The sequence below is a fragment of the Mytilus edulis genome, chromosome 10 (genome assembly GCF_963676685.1).
Source record: "Mytilus edulis chromosome 10, xbMytEdul2.2, whole genome shotgun sequence".
Classification (NCBI taxonomy): Eukaryota; Metazoa; Mollusca; class Bivalvia; order Mytilida; family Mytilidae; genus Mytilus; species Mytilus edulis.
Genome location: NC_092353.1, coordinates 18,621,337 through 18,649,206, shown reverse-complemented (window position 1 = coordinate 18,649,206; position 27,870 = coordinate 18,621,337). Strand labels below are relative to the sequence as shown.

Genomic DNA, 27,870 nt, shown 5'->3' with positions numbered 1-27,870 from the left:
TGATGATAATATAGATGTTTTATGAAGTTTTTATGTTATAAAATTACAAAGTTTACATGAATTCTAATACAGTACAATTATAGATAAAAAATGTTTTCAATATACAATAATACATGAACTTTCAAGAAGCACAAAGAAGAAAAAAAAAAAAGAAAGAAAAAAAAAGAACGCTTATACAAAATGTGAAAATCTCAATTTCTTCTCGAATTCTTTTTTGTTAAGCTTGATAAAGTTATATTTTGATACCAGTATCTGGTATTTTCTAGAAGTAAATGTATATAAAAAGTATTATTCGGCATACAAAATGTGTTTTTTCTTCAAAGTTTTTACATTGTAATTGGAAATGAACTTGATTGCTTATTTCATTTTTGTATAAAGTATGCATAGCCTTTTGCGTCCTTTCATATTTTCCCATCTACCTGTGGTTTATTTCCCGAAATTCACATGATTAAAAACAAAACTTTTTCATAAAATTTTCAAAGTAAACTTTAGAGGATTTCTTTAATTAAGAAAATTGTGTCAGCAATAACAGCAAAACTATTGGACCACACCAACTATCAACACATACACAATGCATTCATATTACAGTTCTAAGTGGCATTGGCTGTTTGTTTTTGTCAATCTTATTTATTATCATTACGGAGAGCCTTTCATTTGTTGATACTTCTGGAACAGCATAGGTGTTTAAGCAACGTCATCAGATCCGGTAAAGTAATTATTCCTATGAATACAGTAACACATATTACGCCAGTAATACCTATAACTTTGGAAGATAGCCTCTTGTCTTTCACACTTATTAAGGATCTTCTGTATGCTGATGTGTCCTTCCTTTGAACTCGTATGTTGTTTAATACTTCTTCAATATCTTCGTAACTTCCTTTTGTTTGTTGTTTTGATTCTAAAAAGTTGAATCAAATAATATACAAATAATGTAAAACGTATGCAATCATTGTATTACCTTTATTTCATAAAATAGAGAACAAAAATGTTGAATGTGTCAAAGAGACAACAGCCCTACCAAAGAGATCCGCGGTGTAGTGGTTAGTGCATCGGACTACTAACACAAAGGTTCCTGGTTCGATTCCAGTTCCGGGATGATAATTTCAGGGACTAAACTTTTGGCTCTCCCTTGGAACCATTTTCGAGTATGGTCTTGAGGAAACGATGATAGTCCGTTGGAAGGGGACAATAAATGGCTGACCCGTGTTAAGGGAGAGACATATCTCTTGCACGTAAAAAACACCCTTGTAGATTTTGAAAAAGAGCAGGCTAGTGCCGCAACAAGGCAGCACTCGCACCCTCGAAGTGGAAAGGGATTAATATAAGTTCCAATAACTTGTTTCCCAATCCACTATAAATAAATATGTTTAAAACTAAAACTAAAAACCATATCAAAGATCAAAACAAACAAAAAAACAGCCAAAGGCCACCAAAGGGTCTTAAACACAGCTAGAAAAATCCTCACTCGGACCCGAGATTCAGCTGGTCCCTTAACACAAATGTGTACTAGTTCAATAAAATGAATTAAAATAATAAAAAACACACTCACTAGACTAACAGAGGCCAGAGTCTCCTGACTAAGGACAGGCGCAAAAATGCGACAGGGTTAAACATGTTTTGTGAGATCTAAACCCTCCCCTATTCTTCTAGCCAATGTAATTTAAACAAACACACAACAATACTGACAGTAAAACTAAATTCTTTTCAATATAAAACACATACATAGTGTTGTGATAAAACGTATATGAATGTAGAATCCATATATAGGGAACACTAGAATGATAGCTCATAAACAGCACAAATAAAAGTTAATCCTACACATTTTAAGAAACGTTCCCTACCATGCCAAAATACAATACAGTTATCTCCTAATTCTAATGCAACAACGTTTGTAACGTTCATTTTGATTAGATAACGTCACTTATTTACATGAGATCAATTGACAATTGATGCTATGGGACGTAAACGCAAGCGCAGACGGCATATGACAAATTTTAAATACTTGTTTTAACGTTGATTTCTGTCAGTGTCATTAGAATGGAGATAACAATATTGTATTTTAAGCTCCGACAGCATCATTTAGGGATTTGATGATCGCAGATATCACCTTAATATGTCTACTTGATTGATATGTTATGAATATTGACTTCTTACTATATATATGTTATGAGTTGAAATAACGTTTCAAATGCAAAATGAAGAAGTCCAAAACTGTCAGGTAGTAATGTTGTATTTTAGCTACCATTTTAGTTTCGGAAAAGATGTTTTAAAAATCAGTTTTTAGCATATTTCAATTAATATTTTTGAAATTTTATAATTATGTTTAATACATATTTTGATATTATTATGTTGATGTAATGTACGTATACTATTCATGCAAAATCAAAGAGAGGCCAAAAACACCAAAAGGACATCCAAATTATAAGTCGAAAATTAACTGACCACATCCTGGCTAAAAAGGAATAACACAAACAAACAAACGGCTTTACGCAAAACACATCAAAGAAAGTTTTAGAATGAGCAACGCAAACCACACAAATACTAGGGGTCACATGAGGTGCTCGCGAAGTGTTGGCAGATCCTTCTCCACATGTTGCGCTAATCGTGTTGCTCCTGTTAGTTCAAACCTTAACATGGGGTAACGTATACTTTCTTTTGGTCAAGCGAAGGCCTTCGAATGGGCAAGATTGGGATCTTTGAATACATTTGCCTCGATTGGCTATCGCAAGCTTACGATTTACATGTATAAAGTTATGATTGTAATGCTGTGTCTCTATCCAAGAAATATCATATATTTACATAAATATTACATTTTAAATTTGAAACAACATTCAATGAACATCTATGATCATTATGTAATGCACGTATAGTTACAATGTAAATCCATAAAAACTCGTCTTTATTTTAAGCTTTACCTTTACAAGTGGGAACAAATCCACTCCATTGGCCGTTCCTACAACATATCATCGTCAAGTCCCCGCTACTATGGGAGTACCCGGGTTTACATGTATAGACAGTACTATCTCCATACCTCAAACCAGTAACATTAAAAGTAGCATTTCCAACTGTTTCTGGGTATGGACATTCTGAATCATCTTTATAATAAAAAGGAAAATGGAGTTGCAATTAACAATTGAAAGGTAAGAAGAAGCTTAACTCCCAATGCAACATTTGCAAAAGTTGTGACTTGCTTATAAATGAACTGTTAAAAAAGCTACGTCACTACTTAAAAAATTTCAAGTGATGTTTAATATATATTTTGTCGGGTTTTGCCAACAGAAAAGATTCGAATAGTTCAAGATTGGATCGTCGATTATATATATATATATATATATATATACCTTTATAAAATATCATATTATATAAACGTATGTTAAAAAGAATAACTAATGTACAGAATTCGACCTTAAGATTAATCACTAATATAATGAAATGTTATCAACCAACGAAACGTGTGGTAAACAACTTTTAAATTCCTAACTTGGTACATGCATTCTCCGAAGAAAAGGGTTTATGGTTAAATTAACCTCCTTCTTGATTGATAGTTATTTATAGTTTCGCTAAATGAAGAAATGCGATATTTAATTAATATCATATACCAGCGTCACTGATGAGTCTTACGTAGACGAAACGTGCGTCGGGCGTATCAAATTATAAGCCTGGTACCTTTGATAAATATATTTCACTTTGATTGTTTATGATAATACATTACAAATTATGCTCTGAACGTAATGCCCACAAAATAAAAAAACCCACAATCGATACAAGTATTCTCAACAAATGTTTATGAATTTACCAATACAAGCGGGAACTATTCCACTCCATTGGCTCTTCTGACTACAGACCCTCGTCAAATTCCCGCCACCATGTGAGTACCCGGAGTTACATGTATAAACAATACTATCTCCATACCTCAAACCTGTAACCTTAAAAGTAGAATTTCCGACCGTTTCTGGGTAAGGACATTCAGAAACATCTGTAATATATCAACAAAATTGTAAGATATCAACTATCATTTTTAGATAGGAGCAAGACCTATCCGGCAAAATTTAAAATTCATAATAAGGAATTCATAAGTAGCTACTTTGTTACTCGAAAAAGGTTAGAAGACATATATATTTTTACTAACAGAAAGAAAACTTCTCAAACGATTCTAAAATAGATTCCAATTTCAAATGTATGTAATAATTTGCATTACGTATGTTCTGAAATATGTTTTCATTTTTAATTCAAATTTTTTATAATTTGCAAAAAACAGCCATCATTTTACAATACATGGAACACCTGTCATGCAAAAATTTAAATTGATAATAATGTACTCTTGAGTAGATTCTTGGTTATCTGGCAAACTTTAGGTGACGTGTATGTTTATTAACAGTAGAAGACATTTCAAATAGTTTTTTTTTTCAAGTGGATATCCATAATACAAATGCCTTTTTAGATTATCATTACGTTTGCTATACGCTTAATAATACTGCGTCGTATCTATAAATTCTCGAATATATTACTAGTTCATAAATTTAATTTTTTGGTTTAAATGTAAACAAACACAAATAAAATAATATTATTGCTCTTTGTCCTTTACAAGTTAAATTCAAGCCAAACCAAAAACAGTTTGCAATTTTAAAGTGTTGAAAGACTTATACAAGCGGGAACAATTCCACTCCATTGGCCGTTATGACTACAGACCCTCGTCAAATCCCCACCTCCATGAAAGTACCCGGATTTACATGTATAAACAGTACTCTCCAGTAATCTCCATACCTCAAACCGGAAACGTAAAAAGTAGCATTTCCGACTGTTTCTGGGTATGGACATTTGGACAATTATGTAAAGAATATTATTTGATTTTGCCATTTGGTTAGGGACTTTCGTTTTGAATTTTCCTAAGAGTTCAGTACTTTTGTGATATTACTTTTTAAGATTAAGGTGTAGAACAAATTTACAATATAATATGAATACGAACAATAACATTACAGGCGGCAACCCAGTTGAAATAGAACAAACGAATTGAAGTTCTTTGTTAGAGAAGGCGATAAATGCTTACTGTAATGTTTACTATAGTAACAAAATTTTTAAAAGTTAATAGAAACAAATAAAACGACAATTTTCTTCTCAATTACGAAGTGTTTTATTTCAAAAACACCATTTGCATTAGTTTTTAATTTATCTTTTACATAGTAATGCAGAACAATTAGATATCAAGTCGACGACATGGGTATCTATCAAGTTGGATGTAGAAAATGCATAACCTCCGATTTTTTATTTTTTTTTTACCACGGACAGAGAACATATCAATCTATTAGTTCAGTAATTTTCGTGTCTGCCCTTCCATTATGTGACTCAAGAAAAAATTCCAAAAATGAGTAACAATTGTATCAAAAAGAGAAAAACAAGTGCACTTTTTTTATGTTTTTTTGCGTGTTTGAGGTGTATATTTTGTCTTTAAAACGTACAAAACAAGAGTATTTGACATATCATCTCGCTTCAGATTCTATCATTTTTATATATCAAAGCTACAGGTTGACTTTATAACATGAAAAAAATCACAGTACGAAAAGATGAAATATATAGGTCAAGTGAAATACCTATCTAATGAATCACAAAAACAGAGTAGGTGTGTTCGAATAGCTATTTTTTTTTATACTAAAAGTACTTGACGACAGTCTTTTAATTTGGATGATGAAAATGCATATCTTCGAAAAAATATCAATTTTTGTGTGTGATAACTAGGGTTTATAATCTTAAACCACTGAACATTTGTAGTCTGCCCTTCCACAAAATATTTAATTAGAATTTCTTTAATGTTTAAGAAGTTTTGAAAATTCCAACTTACAACCGATCAGACAATTGTTTTAAGTTGAATCAATGCAGACAAGATAATTAACTGATGCTCATTAGCTAGTAGATACATTTGTTTTAAAATACAACTGACACATAAGGATCGTAATGGTGCTATATGGATAAATTTATCGGTTTTCAAGAGATAAATTGGCAGCGCGTCATCCCTACAATGGCTTCCATTTCTACGATTGTGAAAATGAACTGGCGTAATGGGGAGATAATTTTGACGAAGTAGAACCCTGACTGATTAATTTTGAGAATGATACTGGTGACTTCTCAAGTAATGTGACTTTGTTAACTGGACAAAGTTAAATAATGTGCATATTTTTCTTAAAAAACTGAATAAGATTCAAATTGTTCTAAAATGAATCTCTAATAACATATGTATTTATGATTTTCAATACGTATGCAATATGGTAAATAATGCTACATTCACAAGTTAAATATAAATATATAACAAATTTTAAATATCTAAACTAAATATCTTTGCCCTTCGTATAATTTATCGTGGATTTTTCTATTTTTTGGCCTCCAGTCTTACTGAAGAGACATTTATTGTCGAAATGTGCATCTGGTCAGAAAACTTGTATTGCCAATATGCTTTGTCGTTTTTTTTTTGTTGCCTCTGTAGTTAAACATCACATCATTGTGTTATTGTGCCATGGTAAATGTCTTTTAAAAAATAATCGTTTGTTTTCATTGTGATTAAGATCATAATACAATGTTGACGTCTGTGCCTTTTTTTGTGGACATTTTGTCTATTGTTTCTGTTTGTTTTGTTCGCACATCGTTTTCGGTATGATGGAATTATGTACGTACAAAGTGGTTATAAAGCCAGGTTAAATCCACCATTGTTTACCTTAAAAAGTGCGTATACCTAGTCGTCAGGAATATAACAGTCGTTGTACATTCGTTTGATGTGTTTGAGCGTTTGATTTTGACATTTGATAATAAAATACGTACATTAATCCTCAATACATGTCTACCGTAAAGAATATACGGACTTACCTATGCAAGCTGGAACACTACCACTCCATTGTCGGTTGCTTTCACAAATCCTCGTTAAATCTCCGCCAACATTGGAGTACCCGGGTATACATAAATAAACTGTTTGATCTCCATTCATCACACCAGTGACGTTAAAAGTTGCATTTCCGATTGTTTCTGGGTATGGACATTCTTCAACACATTAAGAAGATCTAATGTACTATTTTGTATTGTTAGACGATTAAAATATATTTGTAATCAACCATTTTAAGAGACAAACTTCAAATACAATATACATTACGTTATTACTTTAATTCTTTACAAGCTATTCATTTAGTTACCTATCACATAGTAGGTGTCGTTTACGTTTTCTCTGAACGATGTTCTAGTTATAACTCATAAAAATGAAAATGCATACGAATAATATACATATATAAAATATGTATACATCATTTTTATCGATTTCGAAAAAAAGCTCTTTAAATCATATTATCAATTGCAAAACAGTTGGGATATGGCTATTCGATGATTAATTTAAATTCGGTTATCCCTAATTTGTTACGCCAACTGGTCGACTTTTTTTAACAACCGAAAAACAAAAATATGACATAACTAGGTTTTTCTCAAAACAAAGGAAGAACAGTAATTCCTAGAGTTTTGACTCCCATTGATTGGAGCGTCACTGGTTAATCTTTTGTAGACGAAACGCGCGTCGGTGTAGTAAGTACAACATTTATCCCTGTTATCTATGATGAGTTTAGTTATCCAGAATTTATTACATTTCAAATCAGATTATGTTTTCTTAACATCTGAAAAAAACCCTGAGTACATTTACACTCAAAATAGACAGGGTTAACAAGTGAAAATCAAAACAAAAATGTGGTTATACAAACAGAATTTAATTAAAACATAGTATCCAAATGAAAGCAAACAATTAAAAATAATATAAATAATATGAAATAATTAGACGGATCATTATGTAAATATATAAAGTATGAAAGAGTAAGGGAAGTATACAAGACGACATCCAGATATACAGACATCATACAAAAACCTTTTGGTTATTTCGTTGTTTTAATTTTTTCTATTTAAAAAAAATAGAAAAAATATTTTATGCAAAAATATTATATAATGGAGATTGATGCGACTGTCATGCAAGTGAGAGGTAAAGCTAGCTCTATAACCAGGTTCAATCCACCATTTTCTACATAAAAAAATGCCTGTATTAAGTCAGGAATATGACAGTTGTTATCCATTCGTTTGATGTGTTCGAGCTTTTGATTTTGCCAATTGATTAGGGAATTCCAGTTTTGAATTTTCCTTGGAGATTAGTATTTTTCTGGATATAAAATTGAGAAAGGAAATGGTGAATATGTCAAAGCGACAACCACCCGACCATAGAGCAAACAACATACTTATTTCTAGTAATATAAAGCTATTTACTGTTGGTGGATATACTATATTATCATAATGATCACATTTAAATTTGTACTTATTTTACAGATCTTTGACATAGTTATTTTATGTTTTCGTTGTTAAAAATATATTTTTAATTGTATAAATCTTAAATACCTGCTTCACGAAGATGGTATACCCTTATGATGACATGAGCCGTATTAGCGATTTGGTTTGAATTTCCATTCCCCCATCTGTCACCGATATAAGCTACAGGTCCGTTAGTGGGACGCCATAACAAAACCTCCTTTTCAGTATAAGCATAGATCACTCCTCCATACCTGGATAGAACATTTGCTTGGGTTGTACCTGCAGCATTGAATACCATTCCTCTATTGGGACTTCTTTCATTGGGTACTCTATACTGGTTAAAAAATAATTGATAATATATTCGAATTCGAACTGACTACATTTAATCATATAAACTTAGATAATGTTGAATAAAAATTCATTGAAAGTAAGGAGCATAATACAATTTAAGTAGGTTTCCAAGAATAGTCTGAATACTGATATGCTCCTTGTTTATATTTACTAATTTGAACAAAAACTATACCACATGACTTTTTGTGTGGTATAGACAGTGATCTGAAACAAAATGCATACTACATTTTTTCACAAATTTTGCTATGATAACAATGAAGCTATCCATTCAATTTTCAAGAACCAGTCTAAACTAAGTTCAATAGTTAATTTTTTTACGAATATCATAGGACACATTAAACCAAAATAATGTATGAGGTTTCGAATTATTGGAATTACCTGTAGTTCATATATGCTTTCTTTCTTTTTTTAAAGAAAAGCAATGAAAATTATACAACTATGGAATACATAACAGAATAAACGTGTAATATTGCATGCAACAAATTGTATTTGTAGAAATATCTATAGACAACTACATCTTTTTCAAATCTAGTAACTTAACAATACCGTTTACGTTTTTTTGTTGTTCATTCACTTATTACTGGCATCGTAGAACATATATCAATGTTTTCACTTAATCTAGCAATATTGAAAAACAACTGCAACTAATGTCGTGTCGGATCCTTAATATGAGACCTGAATGAATCATAGAAGCACTTGATAAACACACGTAAAGTTAACAATCACCAACACAGCATGTTTTAGAAGCCAGATGATGATTCGTCTGAAGTTTAGCACACTAATGTTATATCTTCAAATTTGTGGTCTTACATTGTAGGGTTAATTGTTAAAAAAAAATGAATTCCTCGTTTTAGCCCTATAATCAATGGGGATATAGACGTAAAATTATCACATACTGAGAAATATATCAAAATAACTTCATACAAAGTAAGATAATGCATTACGACGGACAAAACAGCCTCCCTGTAACCTGTGTAAGGTATCATCTTTATGCATCATGTTCAGTGTAACAACATTAGATAGACCCGATAAGGGAGGATTTTGATCGACCAATGAGGTCTGTATTTTAATATCATTTAACTTTCAGAGTGGTCCAGATTGTTAGACACAGTTTAGACGGTGTTGTCATAATGTTACAGAAGCATGTGTTGATATTGTTTAAAATTGATGATCTGATTTTTGGACGAATAAAATTGAGAATGGAAATTGGGGAATGTGGCAAATAGACAACAACCCGACCATGAAACAAACAACAGCAGAAGGTCACCAACAGGTCTTCCCGCACCCGGAGTCGTCCTTCAGCTAGAGTATGTATTATGGAACATGAGGAATTTACAAATTGCTATATTGATTTGACTTATCATCCATAATTGGAGTTGCTTTGCTATAAATTATGTCATTATTTGATAATGTCACTTTGTGACGCATATTTCAATATGTTTCAATAATTTATTAAAAGCATACACCTGAGAACAAAAATCTTGATGATTGCTTAATGTCAAGTGGTAATTATTTCATGAATAACCAAGACGAGCAAAATAGACAAGCATTGTGTCTATTCATGAGATACGTAATTGTACCAAAATAAAAGTCAAAGGGCAAAAGACTGTTTTTAAGACTGATCTATAGTTTAAAACATTTTAAAGATTTACATATCAACATTCATATGTATCTTGATATGATAAATCTCTCGTATTATAATCAAATCTGTATGATATAATGTAATTTCTGTTAACAAACATATGATGAAATTTATACTAACATTTTGCTAACTTAGTACAGGACATTTTTAGAAAAAAAATGTGTGTTGAACCTGGTTTTGCAGCGTGCCAAACTTCCCGTTTTTATGGCAATGTTAAATATAACATTAAAATGACAACATTACATGGCTGGATTATTAAAACCTATATCGTCGTTTTACACAGTTGTTATCCATTCGTTTGCTGTGTTTAAACCTTTTGTTTTACACTTTTTGTTTATAATTCTTTACTCGGCAATCGGTAATCTTGTTGTTTTACTTTTTTGTACGTGACTAACACATATACCGGGATGTTGCTTTCGTTAAAACCAAGGATCTTCACACGCATTTCTATGCTGACAGCGTCTATAATGAAAACGAACTAGCTTTGCCAAAGTGTGCATGTACTGATATACTTCAGTGTAAATAAAGTCAACAGTAGTATGCCGCTGTTCAAAAGTCATAAATCGATTGAGTGAAAAATAAATCCGGTGTACAAACTTAAACCTAAATAAAACACATCATCTATAAGAGGAAAAGAACGAAACAACAGAACACTGACGTGCAACAAAAGCAAACGACAATGAAACATACACAAAAACGAACTATGAGATAACAACTGCCCTAAAAATCTCTAAATATTAGAATATTTAAGAATAAATTCATCAAGATAAATATTAAAAATAAATGAACAAACTGAATTCTATAGATCTTAAAATTGGGAATGGAACTGTGGAATGTGCCAAAGAGACAACAACCCGACCATAGAAAAAAAACAACAGCAGAAGGTCACCAACAGGTCTTAAATGTAGCGAGAAATTCCCGCACACGGAGGCGTCCTTCAGCTGGCCCCTAAACAAAAATATACTAGTTCAGTGATAATGAACGCCATACTAATTTCCAAATTGTACACAAGAAACAAAAATTAAAATAATACAAGACTAACAAAGGCCAGAGGCTCCTGACTTGGGACAGGCGCAAAATTGCGGCAGGGTTAAATATGTTTGTGAGATCTCAACCCTCCCCCTATATCTCTAGCCAATGTAGAAAAGTAAACGCATAACAATATGCACATTAAAATTCAGTTCAAGAGAAGTCCGAGTCTGATGTCAGAAGATGTAACCAAAGAAAATAAACAAAATGACAATAATACATAAATAACAACAGACTACTAGCAGTTAACTGACATGCCAGCTCCAGACTTCAATTAAACTGACTGAAAGATTATGATTTCATCATATGACCATCAGGCACAATCCTTCCCGTTAGGGGTTTAGTATCCTACCATCATAACATATATGAGAAGAACATAACCCGTGTCATGCCAACAACTGGTTTTTGAATAAATGTGTTTAGTTCCGATGCAAAGACCCTATAAGTGAATCAATATTAACGCCAAAATATGCAATCTTTAATGACCTGACAAAAGTATCGTAACTATATCCCTTCTTAATAAGTCTATTCAAAGGTTTTGTTAGTTTTTGAGGTGAATACTGACACCTTTGTGCTTTATAAAGAATATTTCCATAAAAAATTGGATGTGAAATACCTGAACGTATAAGAAGTCTGCATGTTGAGCTATATTTAAGAATGATGTCCTTATACCGATGATAAAATTTAGTAAATGTTTTGACTAGTTTGTGATATCGAAAACCCTGGTGTAATAATTTTTCAGTAATACATAAATTTCTCTCGTTAAAATCTAAAACATTGTTACATACACGAGCGAATTGTACAAGTTGAGATATATAAACACCGTAAGATGGTGACAAGGGAACGTCACCATCTAAAAATGGATAATTAACGATAGGAAATGAAAATCATCTCTGTTATCATAAATTTTAGTATTAAGCTTTCCGTTAGTGATATAGATATCAAGATAGAGGAAAGGGCAGTGGTCATTGTTAGTATTAGCTTTATTTAAAGTAAGTTCAACAGGATAACTTTCTTAAATATACATACTGAAGTCGTCATTATTGAGAGCCAAAATATCATCCAAATATCTAAAAGTATTATTAAATTTGTTTATCAGATGTTGTTTCGATGGGTCTTTGCTTATTTTTGTCATAAATTGTAACTCATAGCAATACAAAAACAGGTCCGCAATAAGTGGTGCACAGTTAGTCCCCATTGGAATTCCGATAATCTGACAATATACGGAATTCCCAAAGCGAACAAAAATGTTATCTAGTTAAAATTCAAGGGCATATATAGTATTAAAGCATGTCCAATTGACATAGTTTTTTTGTTTATTGCTACTAAAAAATGACCTCAAAGAGTTTGAACATATATATTCACATTCTGACTTTAATTAGGTGTGTGATTTTTTTTTAATGAGAATGTGAGGCAATGTGGTATACAGGGTAGAAAAATCAAAACTTTGAACAGATTCAAAATCACCAATATAAGCATGCAATTTATCAAGTACTTCCAACGAGTTCTTGACACTCCAAAAGTAATTAATTCCACTATTTTCGAAGGCCTTATTTGAACAATTTATTATCAGGTTTTTAATAGTAACAAGTGTGCTGGTAAGAAGAATAGACAATTTAGTAGTGGAACAATGACTTGAGGACGAAATAAATCTATATTTGTAAGGTGTTTTGTGTAGCTTCGGAAGCCAATACATAGTTGGGATTTCATTGTATTTGGCTCTGCTTGTAAAGCGGTTGCTAAAAGTTTATGTTTGTTACAGATGTCGTTTTCTGAAAATGGAGTCAGTTGGAATGTTGGTGAATTGGTGATTTTTTTTTTCAGAACCTCAATGTAAAATTTACGTCAAACAATAATAATATTATTAGCAGCTTTATCGGCCGGGACACAAACAAATTTCTTGGCTAGTTCTTTTAGTTTATGTTTGATACGAGAAATAGGTTTATTGTGGTTATTGTTAATAGTAAAATGTTCTTTAAAATGTTGAATACGTATATCAACTATCTTCATTACTGAATTAAAAAAAGAGTCCAAATATTTTTTGTCAGCTTTTTCCCGTTTTATCCATTTTATACAGTAGGTATGGAGTGAGTCGTGGATGATATTACGACGCTCATTCCAATTAATAATTGACGGGGGACGATATTTAGGTCCTTTACTGAGGAATGATTTTAACTCTCGGTCTTGAACGATGTTAAGATCTCCTGTTATAACATGGGAAATGGGTCCATAAATATATTCGGAGGTACTACAATTACATGAAGTAGGTGTATTTTCACTGATATTAACATCTTTACACAATTGACTTTAATTAAACACAAATTTCCGGGTAGATTTCTTGTAAATATAACAAATAAGAGGTAGTTCAGTATTGTCAAAATATCCAGGAATTTGTTCTTTAACAAAATGGTCGTTAAATATACCGGCAATATTTACAAAATCAAAACCTTTATTGACATACTTTATTTTAAGAAAATGTTTTTTATGATCTTCAGGGCGATCAATTTTGGGAAATAGTTTAGAATAACAATATGCCATAATAATTTGAACAATTTCATACTTAGGATAAGAACTTCCATGATTGATGTAATTTTAAGACCAAGGATAAATATGTAATCGCCTATACATGGATATGTACGTAGACAATGGTAAAAGAAAGTGCAACAAATACCAATCAAATATTTTAAAGGATATAAGTAGATACAAAAAAATACAGAATCAAAAATCGATACTATAATTCGGAAGAGCATTAGTCAAGGAATAAAATATTTCTCAGTAATAAAACTCGTTTTTGCGATATTTGATTTTCGGAAATTGGCAGGAAAAGGCTGTCTCAAATCGTAAATACAAGTGACTACAAGTGCAGAAAAACTATTCGGGTGGTTATTACCGGCCTGCTTCTTTTGTTACTTTTGTTTTTTATCTGACTTGTACGACGTTTCAAGAAAGTAATAATACATTTTGCAAGACTAAACATTTGAGAAATTTAGATAGCCATAAAGCAGTAAATGTAAGTTATAGTATAAACATTTTTTTTTCATTTTCCTTCAATCGAGATTTTTTTTAAGAAAAAAAAAATCAGGAATCTAATAAATTGATAAAAAAGAACCGTTTCAAGTAAAAGATGAATGTTGTACATTAAAACTTTTTAAAATGCAACTTCGTAAAAAAGTAGTATATTAAAGAAATATTTTAGTGGTAAGTAGGATAACGTTTGATTTTTACGGATGAAACGGAAAGCGGGGATGGGGGGGGGGGGGGGGTGATGGTGGGGGGCTAATTCATTTTAAAAATAACAGGCTGTGATCTTTTCTTTGATGAAAAAATGCAGGATGTGCCATTCCATTCCCTCATCCCCCCTTAAAAACTTTCGTAAAAATCGCGCGTTTGTTGCCAAATACATGAATTTAATATTCAGTGGTGGGGGGTTGGAACACCCCTTTTTTGAATGGTCAATGCATTTAAATGGGGACATAAAGTTGGCCCCCCTTCCCCCTGTTTTGTCCTGGATTTGGACCTGGATCCGCCACTGATATAAATTCGATAACAATATAAATGTATCAAAAGAATGAATTTCCTTCTTCATTAGTGAATGAAATGTTTATGAAAAAATGGATTTTGTCTTAATATTATAAATATTCAGGCATATCCTTTTATTTTTTTTTAAATTCATGCTCGTCTCTAGATCTGCAAGTGTTGATCGGGAATAAACATGTGTTACATTATGATCCAATCGCAGCTTACCGCCCAAAATTTATGACTAAGTTGAATGATTTTCTTCTAGATTTGCTGCTTATTTGGACGTGTATGTACATGAACACTTTTTGTTTATAGGATCAATCGTGCATTGGTGAGTTGATAGGGATTTTATCTTTTGAAAATATTTGATTTTTATTTACTTATTTTCTGTCTTATTGTTATTGAAACATACACGTCAGTATCATCATTTCTTTACTTTCAGCATTTTCCAAAATACTATTCATATCCATATATTGAAGAAAACATGTATTGACTCAATATTTTGCTTCATAAAAGGGGCGGTATGTTCTATTTTGAGAATATTAACTATTTACTTTTCAACACCATCACCCAAATGTTTTTGTTAAAATTAGCACTATTTACGATATTCGGAAAATTAGGAATCATGCAAAACATTAATTTGTCATCTGCTTGACCATAATAATTTTTTTCTCATAAAATTTGGGATCAAAATATCTTTTTTAGGAGATAGCCATACCCCACCCCACCCCTTTTGAATTTAAATGTCTAATCCCTTAGTGTACTGATATAAATAGTATTTTACTGGAAATGTTTGGAAAAAGATATTGATGCTAACGTAAATATTTTGTTCAAGAAAAAGACAGGAAATAAGTCGGTGAATCAAAAAGTTCAAATCTAATTGAAAGCTAAAGTGCCCATGAACTCACTGATCATGTACGAGTGATTCTATTAATAAAAAGTGTCCGTGTAACAACTAAAATGAGTCCGTGTATCATTTAAAAAGAGTCCGTGTAACACCCGTTAATGTACTGTTTTGTCTATAGCTCTGCGGGGGGCAAAGTCGTACATCATGTCAGTGAAGAAATATTTTAGTTTTCCTTTAGACCATTAAGTACAATTCGTCAGTTGTTCTAATTTTGTGTATCTGATGATAGTACCATATTTTCGTTTAAAAAATGTGTGTCTTAATGCATGACCTTATTTATCAACAAAAGAAACACACCTTTTTGTCAAGAAAACTATTTTTAGTTTTAATAGTTCAGTATTAATTCGAGAAACTGATGAAGTAGCCGACTTATTTACCTCAGATAGAATGCATCATATCTAAATGTTGTAAAAAAGAAATTATTTGTCATGCTGTCAAGTATTAATTTCGAGTCTCTTATCATGATTGCCAGAATACTTCAACTTTTGTTGTATTTAGTTAAGTGTATATCAGGAATATCGATTAAAATAACCGCTTACGTCATTAATCTTTCTTATTGCTAATGACTATTTAGTGCTTGTCCTTTTGAATATCTGTCTCATTGACTAGCATTCAAGAATGAAATATTGAAAAGCAAAATATGAAAAGTACAATTTTTAAAAGGTGATAAAATCATTTTTATCCAACCTGATAAAAATATTCTCAATTAACTTTTTCTGTCTTAGTGCATTTTATAAAACGAATTTGACAAATCAACCTTTTTAAAAATTCCGAGACTAAGTCTTTATCGGAAAAAGATTATAAACGAATGCAAAAGAAAGAGAGTGACTGACATTTGTCTTATTGACCCCATCCTAACACTGGCATCCCTTTTGATTTATACACTGAAGTCACATTAACATATGTACCTGAACTGACACAAGAAAACTCGTCCAATCATATAAACATGGAAAGTTTATCTTATCGTCATGATCAATTATATCTCCAACTTCAAATGCTTTGTAAAAAACCTGCTGTGAACACTGAATATTCCATGCTAGGATTTTGACATCACCAGATTTGAAGTTTCCGAGTTGGTATCCGTCATACGCTATAAATACTCCGCCACCTGAAACAAAAATAATGAAATATATAACAAAAAAAGGTACGTATACTAGAAGACGGGATCCCTACCATAAACACGAGTTAACTTACGTGAGTGGTAATCTAATATGTAGCTTTTGTCTAGACATTTGTATATCTATACAAACGTGTGATTTAGGAATTTGGAAACTTAATTAGATTGGCTTGTTGGTTTATGGATGAAACAGGTCCTTTAAACTGTTTATTTATTGCATATATTAATCTAAGTATTTTCATATATGTTTTTTGTATTCGCTTTAGTTGGTTTTGTCTTGTGGCTGTTTGTACAATTTGGTGCGATATTTTAATTGGGAAAAGAAAGGAATATTGGGTAGATTTATATGACAAAAATCATCCATCGAAATTCTCAAATTACAAATAGATTAAATTAGAACCATTACCATTGATTCATCAATTCGACATACAAAATGATAAGAATTGTATCTTTTATGAGTTTATACTACCATGTTTGTGTATGAAGGGGCACCTTGATGTTAAATAAATAGGATAGTCTTTTGTATCTTTTAAATTACGATTAATTGGTATCTATAAACTTTCAGTTTTCATTCAACCATATTTAATACAAATAGTAACAAAAGTTCAAAATCACCAAATGTGTGGAAATGCGACTTCTTTGAAACCTATATAAGGAAAGGCCATTCACACATTTTGGCGTTCAATTGTTGTTTTACAACTATCAACTCTATCAAACATTTAAACGTACACCATGTTTTTATTTATGTTTGTATAATTAGACATCCCAATTATTATCTTACCCATTGTCGTGCCAACATAGTCTGAAGGAACCCACAATCTAATTTTACTTTCATCATAGCCATAAAGCACTCCCGATAAACTGTTATACATAGAAGGTGTGGATGCCATAAACACGGCTCCTGAAAAAATAAAAAGATTCTGATAGAACAAAAATAAAACTTTAGAACGGATACGAGAAAGATTGTTTATCCTTGACAATAATAAATTATTTGTTTGCACGATTGTTGGTTAATTGTGTGACGCGTTGAATCCTGTCTTAATTTCATAATTTATACCGACATTTGTTCAACAATCCTGTCATTGGCTTGAAAACAGATGGGCAATTCAGTTTTATCCTTGTGCGACCGTTCGTCCGTACGTAAGTCTTTAAACATAAAACTTCACATTCTTATTCAATTTTCAACGTTAAATACTGATATATTTGTTCTAAGTCATGAATCTGATGTAAAGTGGTTTAAGCTAAGTTTCTATTTTGAAGACCGTACTTTGCCATATTATGGCTTACTTAAAAAAAATGTTACTTGTATTGAGAGCTGTCTCATTGGCACTCATACCACATCTTCCTATATCTTTTTTTCTATTTGTTTTTAATGCGGGTGGCATATTGAGAGTAAAAAAAATTAAAATAAATAAAATAAAATAGAAATTAGAAAAAGAAAACTTCAGAAATAAATCGAAATAGAAAGCAATGCCCTCGAGGTCATATGTTATTGAACTAGTCCGTTCGTCCAACATTGGTTTTCATTCACTTTAATTTGCATCAATCAAATGTCATGAAACTTGTATACAATACTTATCAGCACAAAACACAAATCAAATGTGAACTTTGGTGTCGTCACGTTTTCCGTTCTGTACAAGTGAGAGCATTAGCGCTATATATCATGATCAAGTAATGATCACGTTTAGAATTGAAAAAGTCTACTTAGTTTATTTCAATACAAATGTTATAAAACTTACGTAATGCTGTATAATGTTTTATGCAAGCGGGGGCATCGTCTATGTCCCATAGACACATTCACCATTATTTCAATCTCTAACGTATCATATCTTTTTGTTATGCATTATAATTTGAATTACAGTATTGTGGTTGAAGAAAAGCGACCGTCAATTTTGATTTTACGGTCGCAAATTTCTGTTTTACTGTTTCCGGACCGAGTCGACAGTGAAACTGCGTTTGCGACCATCAAACCGCCAATTGACGGTGGTGACTCCTCAGCTACATTACTGATATTCCTGTGAACCTCGTGCATTGCACTGATTTTGATTTAATGAAAGTTTGTGAAAGATTTTCATATCATAGAGTTATAGGTCTACATAACTAAATGACTTATATTATATATGAAAAATACATATAAAACTGTTGATTTGTATTCCCTGTTCATTTTCTGTTTCGTCTATTTTCATGTATAGGAGCATGCAGTTTGTTTGATTGATCGAAGCCTCAAAATCGAAACATAATGTAACAATTGTACAAATCATACCAGTAATCTATCTTTCTCCCGCTTAGTCAAAGATATTTGATCATACTTGTATATGCTTTTTATGTGTCCAGATTGAGTGAATGGAATACACACGCCTGATGTAAATGACTCTTCTAGTCAAAACTGATATTTTATCATCCAATTGATACATTCAAACAATTTACCAATCATGAGACAATAAAGACATTTACAATACTTTTAATGGCAATTGGAATGTTATCCTAAGATTCAAAATATTACAGTTTGAAGCACTGACAGGAGATAAGTATTTCCTTCAAAGTCAGATACATGAAGTTCCACAAGTATGACGAAAGTTAAACACTTCCCCTTCCGACTGATAGATGTGGGCATACAGGTTAATTATGATCACTATTTTTTCTCATTGGTTATGATAAATCCTAAAGTGTTGCAACCTGAAACTTGTTTTATTTTGTGTTTTCAGAAATGACACGATGCATATATAACGGCTAATTCTGTAAAAACAAGTTCAAGGACATCAATTTTATTAGCTCATTATAATAAAAAAAAGAATTAAATCCTTTAGTTCCAAGTTTTTTTTTACAGAAACGGTCGAACCGGAAACAGAATAATTTCGGCTTTTTGTTTGCCATAGGAACAATTTTATTTTAATTCAAAAATTTTAAGATCATGTTTAAAAAAAATAAAATATTAGCTTTTGATCATTATGAATAATTAATTTTAGATGTGACGCGTCTTCTGATTGGTTGACAGTGTTTTGTCCATCAGCTCATAGATATAATTTTATTATGTGACCGTGACGTTACCAACGTATTTTTATTTTCAACTCCGGTTTCAGATGGAATTTAGAATTAAATTATTAGAAATGACTGCAACATTTTTTCAATTTATTCGAAATAAAAATGTGGTGCAAACTATGAATAAAGCCAACAGTAGTACACCGCTGTTTAAAACTTATAAATCGATAGAAAAAAACCCGGGTTACAAACTAAAACTAAGGGAAATACATTAAATATAAGAGGAGAACAACGACTCAACATTAAAATATAACACACATAGAAAAGAACACAGCATTAGACAAAATCCGATGAGAATAACACATATAACATCAAAACTAAATACATGCATTTGGGATAGAAAAGTACCGTCACACGTCTTATAGCAATGAGAATACACACTCAAATATAAGAGGAAACAAACGACACAACAGAAACACAACGTTAAAATGTAACACATACAGAAACGAACTATAATATAACAATGGCCATATTCCTGACTTGGTACAGGACATTTATTTAAAGAAAAAAATGGTTGGTTGAACCTGGTTCTGTGGCATATACAAAACCTCCCGCTTTAATGGCAATGTTAAATATAACATTAAAAATGACAACATAACATTATAGGACTACAATACACATAAATAGGAGAACATATTGTACAAAGAAACACTCGAACAATAGCTAAGAAAAGGCACCAGGTTTAAACTTTAATACGCCAGAAATGCGTCTCGTCCACACAAGACTAACCAGTGACGCCTAGATACAAAACGGTTGAAAGCCAAAACAAATACAGAGTTGAAATGCGCGGTTTATTCAGTATGCACCATGTTATTCATGTTTTTTCTTCATAGACAGAAAAAAAATATTACAGTCATTCCTTAAATGGACCACAATTGTTTGTATATGTTTTATTAAGTTTGATTTTTTTATTGACACATGCATACATCATAAATTAAGAAGAGTTCAAATACAATTTTCACAAAAACGTCAAAAAGCGCAATTAGGAGCTTTTCACCTAAAAAAAACTGGACGGCCGATGTTCGGTTTTTTCATCAAATGATCGGGCACTCCTCCCTGAAGAAAATTATATATTATATTGGTATAATATCGTTAAGAAGAAAATCAAGGTATCGTGCAAACCTTACCTTAAGTATGAGCTAAAGACTTACCGACTCCGTCTGACATATACCCATCTGACAACAGGGTCTGTACAGTTACAAGATCTGGATAATATCCTAATTCATGGGTAATCTCTTTGTAATTAACCGTCTCTATAAAACAATTTACATTTAACATATTATCATATTATCATTTTGAAAGGTTTCGTGTTGCTCCGTCTCCAGTTTTCTAAGTGGTTCATAGAATTTATCCTTAGTTTTTCGGCTTTTTGGTTTTTGTCATGTCATTGTTTCTCCTCCGCCTATCCATTTTGATAGTCCCTTTGATATCTGTCGACTAATTTTTGTAAAATGGCAAAATTGAAGTTCCAGAAAATCTGTTGTTTTTCAATGTCAAAATCAGATCAATTGATAAGGCAGATACAGAGTAATCAACTCCGGCTAACTGCTATGTATTCTTTCAAACGTATTGCAAAAATGCACGTTAGAAATGTGTCCTGTTATGATGTGTCAGTTCTGTCTAACTCAACAACAGTTTGAAGTGTTTACATATCCTAATAAAATTTCAATCCTGGTATCGATGATGAGTTTATTCAAATAAACTGATGAATCAGAACAATATGTAGCATAACAATACATACCACTCATATACACTGATGTATTCAGAACATTATATGGCATATCGGAAGCTAGCCAAACTCTTGCCCTCACATGTCCCTCTTTGTAAGGACCTAACAGATTTGTTGGTCCAACATATAGGTTATCTGATCCTGCCAAAAACAAAAAATGAAAATATTAAAGAATAGTCAATGAAGATATAAGAGCGTTATACTTGATACTTAGAAAAGTACACATTGAGAAGCATGATATTGAGAAAAAAATCACTAAATAGTTTATAAATATCGTGCTTCCGAGGCACTTTTCGTGTTAATTTAATCATCAATGAGCACCTAAACCTTATCAAGCCATGGATATGTAAATACGTAAACATTTAAGACGGAATTTTGAATTAAAGTGAAATAAAGTGGATAAGTCAAATCACCTTAGATGGCCTCTGTAGTGTTAATGTCGAGTTTTTTTTAGTTTGCTGTTTGTGTTTTAGTAATTTTTATGTCATTCTTTTAACATACATATTTTGGTCCCTTTTGGATAAACCTGGTAAACCTTGTACCTTTTGATAGCTATAATTAGTGTGATTCTTTGTCTTATATGTTTTTCCATTTATTTGTATTGTATTCCTGTCATGTAATGTTGTCATTTAAATGTTATATTTAACATTGCCATAAAAGCGGGAGGTTTGGCTGGCCACAAACCCAGGTAAAACCCACCGTTTTTGTTCTTAAAATGTCCTGTACCAAGTCTGGAAAATGGCCATTGTTATTTTATAGTTCGTTTCTGTGTGTGTTACATTTTAGTGTTGTGTTTCTGTTGTGTCGTAGTTCTCCTCTTATATTTGATGTGTTTTCCTCAGTTTTAGTTTGTAACCCGGATTTGTTATTTTTCTTAATCGATTTATGAATTTCGAACAACGGTATACTACTGTTGCCTTGATTTGGACTCTTCCTTTGTATCTTCTAAATCGATTTTGTATAATGAATAGGTAATGTTGTAATTATTCTTACAGAAAGTCATGTTAAACGAGTCCCTTGGAAATTTAATTTAATCAAAATCATTGAACCAATGTATGCATATATACAAAATGAAGTCTTACAGGATTTTTTTAAATATTTATTACACAACTATAACGTATCATAGACATTTCATATTTCTTTCAGGGGTGTTGATCTAAAGCTAATTAACTTTCGAATGTGTTTCGAAAGTTTACCGGGACATCGATAAGTATTAGATCAGCACGTACACAACAGGACAGATAAGTGAATTGAAAGATCCACGACATTTGTCTTATATTTTTTATGCGTTCCAATTTATTAATGAAATTATTCATTAACAGATGTAAAATGTTTTACTGTATTAAAATTGGTTCTTTAAGAATCTGTTATCACTATTTGCACGTTTGCATATATGTTTTCATCACAGGTCCCCCCTCGTGCTAGTGCTGTTCGGTTGTAGAATCTATAACGAGATGACTCGTAGATAAGGTTACTGCATACTGGAAAATATCAGCGAATTATCGTCTGGGACACCAATAATTCAATAAAGATATATTTGACAAGATTTGTATAATATTTGAAATTCATATGACTGTAATGTGTATAGGCCACACTGGTGTGAAACATGTTTGATAAATTTCTAGCACTAACACATGAAATGGTTAATCTATGAAGTGCCAAAAGACCTGAGAAAATCAACTGAGAAAGGGTAGTTTCTGAATGTGTAGTTGGTACAAGATCAAAAGGTATTTTAATGAAAAGATGGAAAGACGTTAAAATCATAAAGGAATTTAAAGTCTATGGTTTAAAAACAGCGACGACTATACACATATAGAGGCTACAATGAGCATGTGTCGCTCATCTGATATTTTTGGTTATAATTGATGCATTATATAATGCAACTTTTACACTTTACTGTAGTTTCAAAGATATAAGCAAAAACTGTATTTTATCCTATGTTCTATTTTTAGTCACGTTTGCCGTGTTGTTTGACAGGCGAGGTCATCCGACACATTTGTTTTAAAACTAGCTATAGATACCCTATAGCTAATGATGATTGTGGCCACGTTTGATCAAATTTGTCTCATTAGTTTCAAAGGAGAAGTTTTTGTAAAGATTACAAAAATTTACGAAAAATTGTTAAAAGATGACTATAAAGGGCAATAACTTCTGAAGGAGTCAATTACCAATGTTGGTCATGTTGACTTATTTGTAGATCTTTCTTTACTGAACATTATTGCTGTGTACAGTTTTCTCCATATCTGATAATATGCAAAATAATAACCAAAAACTGCAAAAGTTCCTTAAAATTACTTATTTAGGGGCGGTAATCCAATAAAGTGTTGTCTGATTCGTCTGAAAATTAAAAAGCAGATAGATCTCAACCTGATGAGAATGTTTGTCCCCAGGTCAATGTTTCTATAAAAGCATTATTTTCAGGGATAAAAGCCAAAAACTGCAATTAACCCCTTTATTCTATTTTTAGTCATGGCAGCCATGTTAGTAGGCAAACAGGGTCGTCGGACAAATTTTTTAAACTACATACCCCAATAATGGTTGTGGCAAAAGTCGGTTAAATTTGCCCAAGTCGTTTCAGAGGAATAGATTTTTGTAAAAGTTAACGACGACGACGAACGACCACGACGGACGGTGGACGACGGGCGCCAAGGGATGAGAAAAGCTCACTTGACCTTTTAGGCCAGATGAGCATTTAAGGGGGAAAACCATAAGTAGCCAAAATAAATAACAAAAAATATCGAACACCAATGGAAATTCAAAATGGAATTCCTTTTTTAAATAGCAAAATAAAGGGATCAAAAACATCTAACGAATGTAAAACAACTGTCTTATTCTTGACTTAATAAATACATGCATTTACTTGAAAGGGTAGATTACAACATATTTTATAGCTTGTTTAACTTCTTACTTGTATGACAGATGCATAGAATTCAATTATTTTCAGCAAGCAGACATAATAGATAAAATTAACAAAATTTGGGGTTCATCAGTCACTAAGATAATATAATCTTAATCAATACAAAAACAAATAGATGTTTCAACAAATCAACACAAAATGGCATATTTACAAACAAAATAAGCAAAAATGAAAAGCAAGGACACACAACTGTACATAGCACAAACTTAACATTGATAAAACAGTGGCGAGACGTATAAGTACCGATCGACTACAGAAGCAAACAATGGATCAACTGTAAAGGATAAACATATACAAGCACAACAAAGACGAAATATAATTAAGATGATAAAACACGACTGTACCTAGACTCTATACTTCAAGACCATTATACAAAGTATTATTCGTGAAGTTGATACCAAATATTTTTTCAAAAAGGTCTTGTTATCTTCTAATGAAGTTATCTTTTAGAAAATCAACGAGACGTTCTTTGACATAACCATGGCTCGTCAATTTTCTACTCAGACATAAGTGACGTATTATAAAGTCCGTGTAGAGATGCAAGCTCTAAATAACCGAAATAGTACGAGACGTATATCACATATAAAGATGATATTGGTATATTGCTGCTAAGGTGGTAACTTCAAAATTAAAAAAAAAACCGTCTCGTTTCTCACAGATCCTGTTACTGAGGCTGACTGCTTATATCAAATTCGAGTTTTAAGTTTCAAAGTAGTCAGAGGAAGTCGTGTCTTACGCTTCTTTAATTTCTAGTTATGTAGGATTTATTAATGGAACCCAATCAGCAAAGTATGGATTGTTAACGAAAAAGAATCAACATATCTGAATTTTGTGTTTTACTGTTGGTTTATCTAAGTGTTAGCTTAAGTTACCGGTATATGCTAAGCCTCCAGTATCAGCACCGTTAGATGAATACGGAAATGACAATTTGATATGTTGGTCATTGTACTTGTATATAACTCCACCATAGTCTTTGAAAAGATCGTCATCTCTTTGTGAAGATCCTAATCCTGTGAAGATGTAATCTAGCCCCCCTTCATTTATTTTAACTTGCACATCAACCTTGACGGGATATTCTCCAAGGTTATGGTTAATGACTAGAGTTGAAAAATTGACATTTTGAGCTGTGGCTTCGTACCAGGAACTTACAAAACTTGGTCTGTAAAGCAAAGATGGCTCTGTGGAAAAAAGTGAATATATATAAAAAAATAAATAAAATTATTTGATATTTTTCTTTCACTATAAATTTATATATTGTTTTTAAAATCTATGTTTCCGAAAGTGATTATTTAAAATGCAATTTGTTTTTGAGGTCTTGTTAAGACTGAGTTACTGGGAATCGCTTTGTTTTGGGTTATAACAATTCTTAGTTTGATTCTATCAGAAAATATACTGAAGATGATATTATAAAAATGCTGGACATTTTGATGAACAATATATTTCTTGAGTTTAGAGGATTGATATTTCAACAGACAGTCGGTATTTCAATGGGAACTAAAATTGCTAACCCAACTGGCCGATTTGTTTTTGTCCTCGTATGAAGCAAAATTCATTCATAACCTTCTAAAAGACAAAAAGAAAAAGCACCTTGCTAGAAGGACTGCTTCGCACCTTGATATCTTCTCTAATATGGACACAGATGGACGACTTCACACTAAAATCTATGAATAACAATACGGTTCAAAGTTCCCAATTATCAATTTCCAATTTCTCAACAGTAACATACCTTCTGCCCCCTCCTAAGGTGCTAATATATTTCAGTTGATATGTTATGCTTGTGCATGTTCATATATGTTTACTATACGGACAGCATATACAATTATATATAAAGTTATATATACAAATCAAACGAATGGAAAACATGTTATTTACCTGACTTTATACAGGCATTCCATATGTAGAAAAACATTGATTGAACCTGGTTTTACAGCTATTTAAACCTGACCATAGCACAAACACCCAATTCGATTATCGCCAAAAATGAAATTATAAAAATGTTCTGAACATTAAAGGTTAATAATAGACAAATAGAAGAACACTATAACACATAAAACAATTCAGATGATAAACAACGTCAGTATTTTCCGATTAACTTTTTTTTTAGAAAAAGGATGCGAAGTTCTTGACATGATCCTGGTTCACTTGTATTAGATGCAAGCTTTTAAATACCAAATGAGAAGGGGAATTATCTCATATGTATATGCAGGTTAAATGGGTATATTGCTACTAAGGTGTGTGCGTGATTATTTCAAAAAAAAAAAAAATGTTTCGTTAATCATAGATTCTTGTTCTGCGATGGCTGCGTTATCACTTCGTGGTATTCCAAAAAGGTGATACAGGACACCATAATGTTAATTAAATGTAACAGAAAAACACCGCCAATTGGTTAGAAAAGTCTACCTCCAAATTCAACAAATATGGTGTCGATAAGAAACTCCAGCACACGGATCACTTGTTCCTCTGTGTCGCATCTTTTACTTTTATGTTCACTATTGACAAAATATACTGTATGATATTCCCAAATTATAATTTTATAGCGTATGCTACTTTTTTTTAAAGTTTTAACAGTATTTTCTATTATTTCTATTAAAAAAAATTCATTGCACATAGGTATTGGATGGATACATGATATCAGAGAACGATTAAGATTTGAAATTATCCAGAAGTTCTTTTTTGAGAATTCACATATGGTTAATACTTTACGCAAAAAACATTTTTCACAGTATATTTGAAGACCCCCCCCCCCCCTTCTTTTTTTTTTCTTCTTTTTTTTTTTTTTTTACTGCGGACAGAATGTTGTCAAGCAAATGAACAAAATCCTTGAAGAACATGCAGATGAGCCTGAGAACTTATATGTATTTACACATTATATCAAATATATTAACTTTGAGCATAATAAAGAAAATTTAGACTATACACTTTTGTGATATAGTTCGTTCGATATGATTAAAAAAAAAAGGTTAATATACTTAGGGTTATCAAAGCTTATCATGTGATATAACAGAAATATTTCAAATAACACTTACCAGCGTTCAGACATCGACATAACGTAAGAATATGTACGATTAATGCTTGTCTTTGCATTTCTAAAATAGCGCCTTTAACATTCATATTGTTTTGAAATAAACTGACGATGGTTAGAATAATATCGCAATCAGAAAGCATTCATTGTAAACCATTTCCATATTGCTGATTTTGATCAATTAATTTTCATATTTTAACAGAGTGAGTGTTGCCTGCAATGCATGCATCACCCGTTATGTGAATCCATTCCATGTCACTACCAAGAATAAAATATACATGT

General features: G+C 31.7%; 1 protein-coding gene across 1 annotated transcript; it reads right to left on the bottom strand.

Annotated features, from left to right (window-relative positions):
* Nucleotides 1–27,870, bottom strand: LOC139492374 (uncharacterized). The gene is made up of 11 exons (XM_071280580.1): nucleotides 27,593–27,870; nucleotides 25,439–25,744; nucleotides 21,662–21,790; nucleotides 21,072–21,173; nucleotides 17,663–17,782; nucleotides 16,673–16,872; nucleotides 8,404–8,650; nucleotides 6,853–7,023; nucleotides 3,797–3,976; nucleotides 2,916–3,095; nucleotides 1–898 (listed from the first exon to the last, which is right to left on the bottom strand). The coding sequence occupies exons 1-11, from the start codon at nucleotides 27,729–27,731 to the stop codon at nucleotides 651–653; spliced, it is 2,022 nt and encodes a 673-aa protein (XP_071136681.1). The 5' UTR covers nucleotides 27,732–27,870; the 3' UTR covers nucleotides 1–650.

Bases quoted from the DNA above. Each gene is read 5' to 3' on its own strand.
- LOC139492374 (XM_071280580.1), bottom strand. From the start codon at position 27,731: ATGCTTTCTGATTGCGATATTATTCTAACCATCGTCAGTTTATTTCAA. The intron at 25,745-27,592 runs GTAAGTGTTATT...TTTTTTCCACAG, and splicing joins ATGTCGATGTCTGAACGCTG to AGCCATCTTTGCTTTACAGA. The intron at 21,791-25,438 runs GTAACTTAAGCT...TGTTTTTGGCAG, and splicing joins TGGAGGCTTAGCATATACCG to GATCAGATAACCTATATGTT.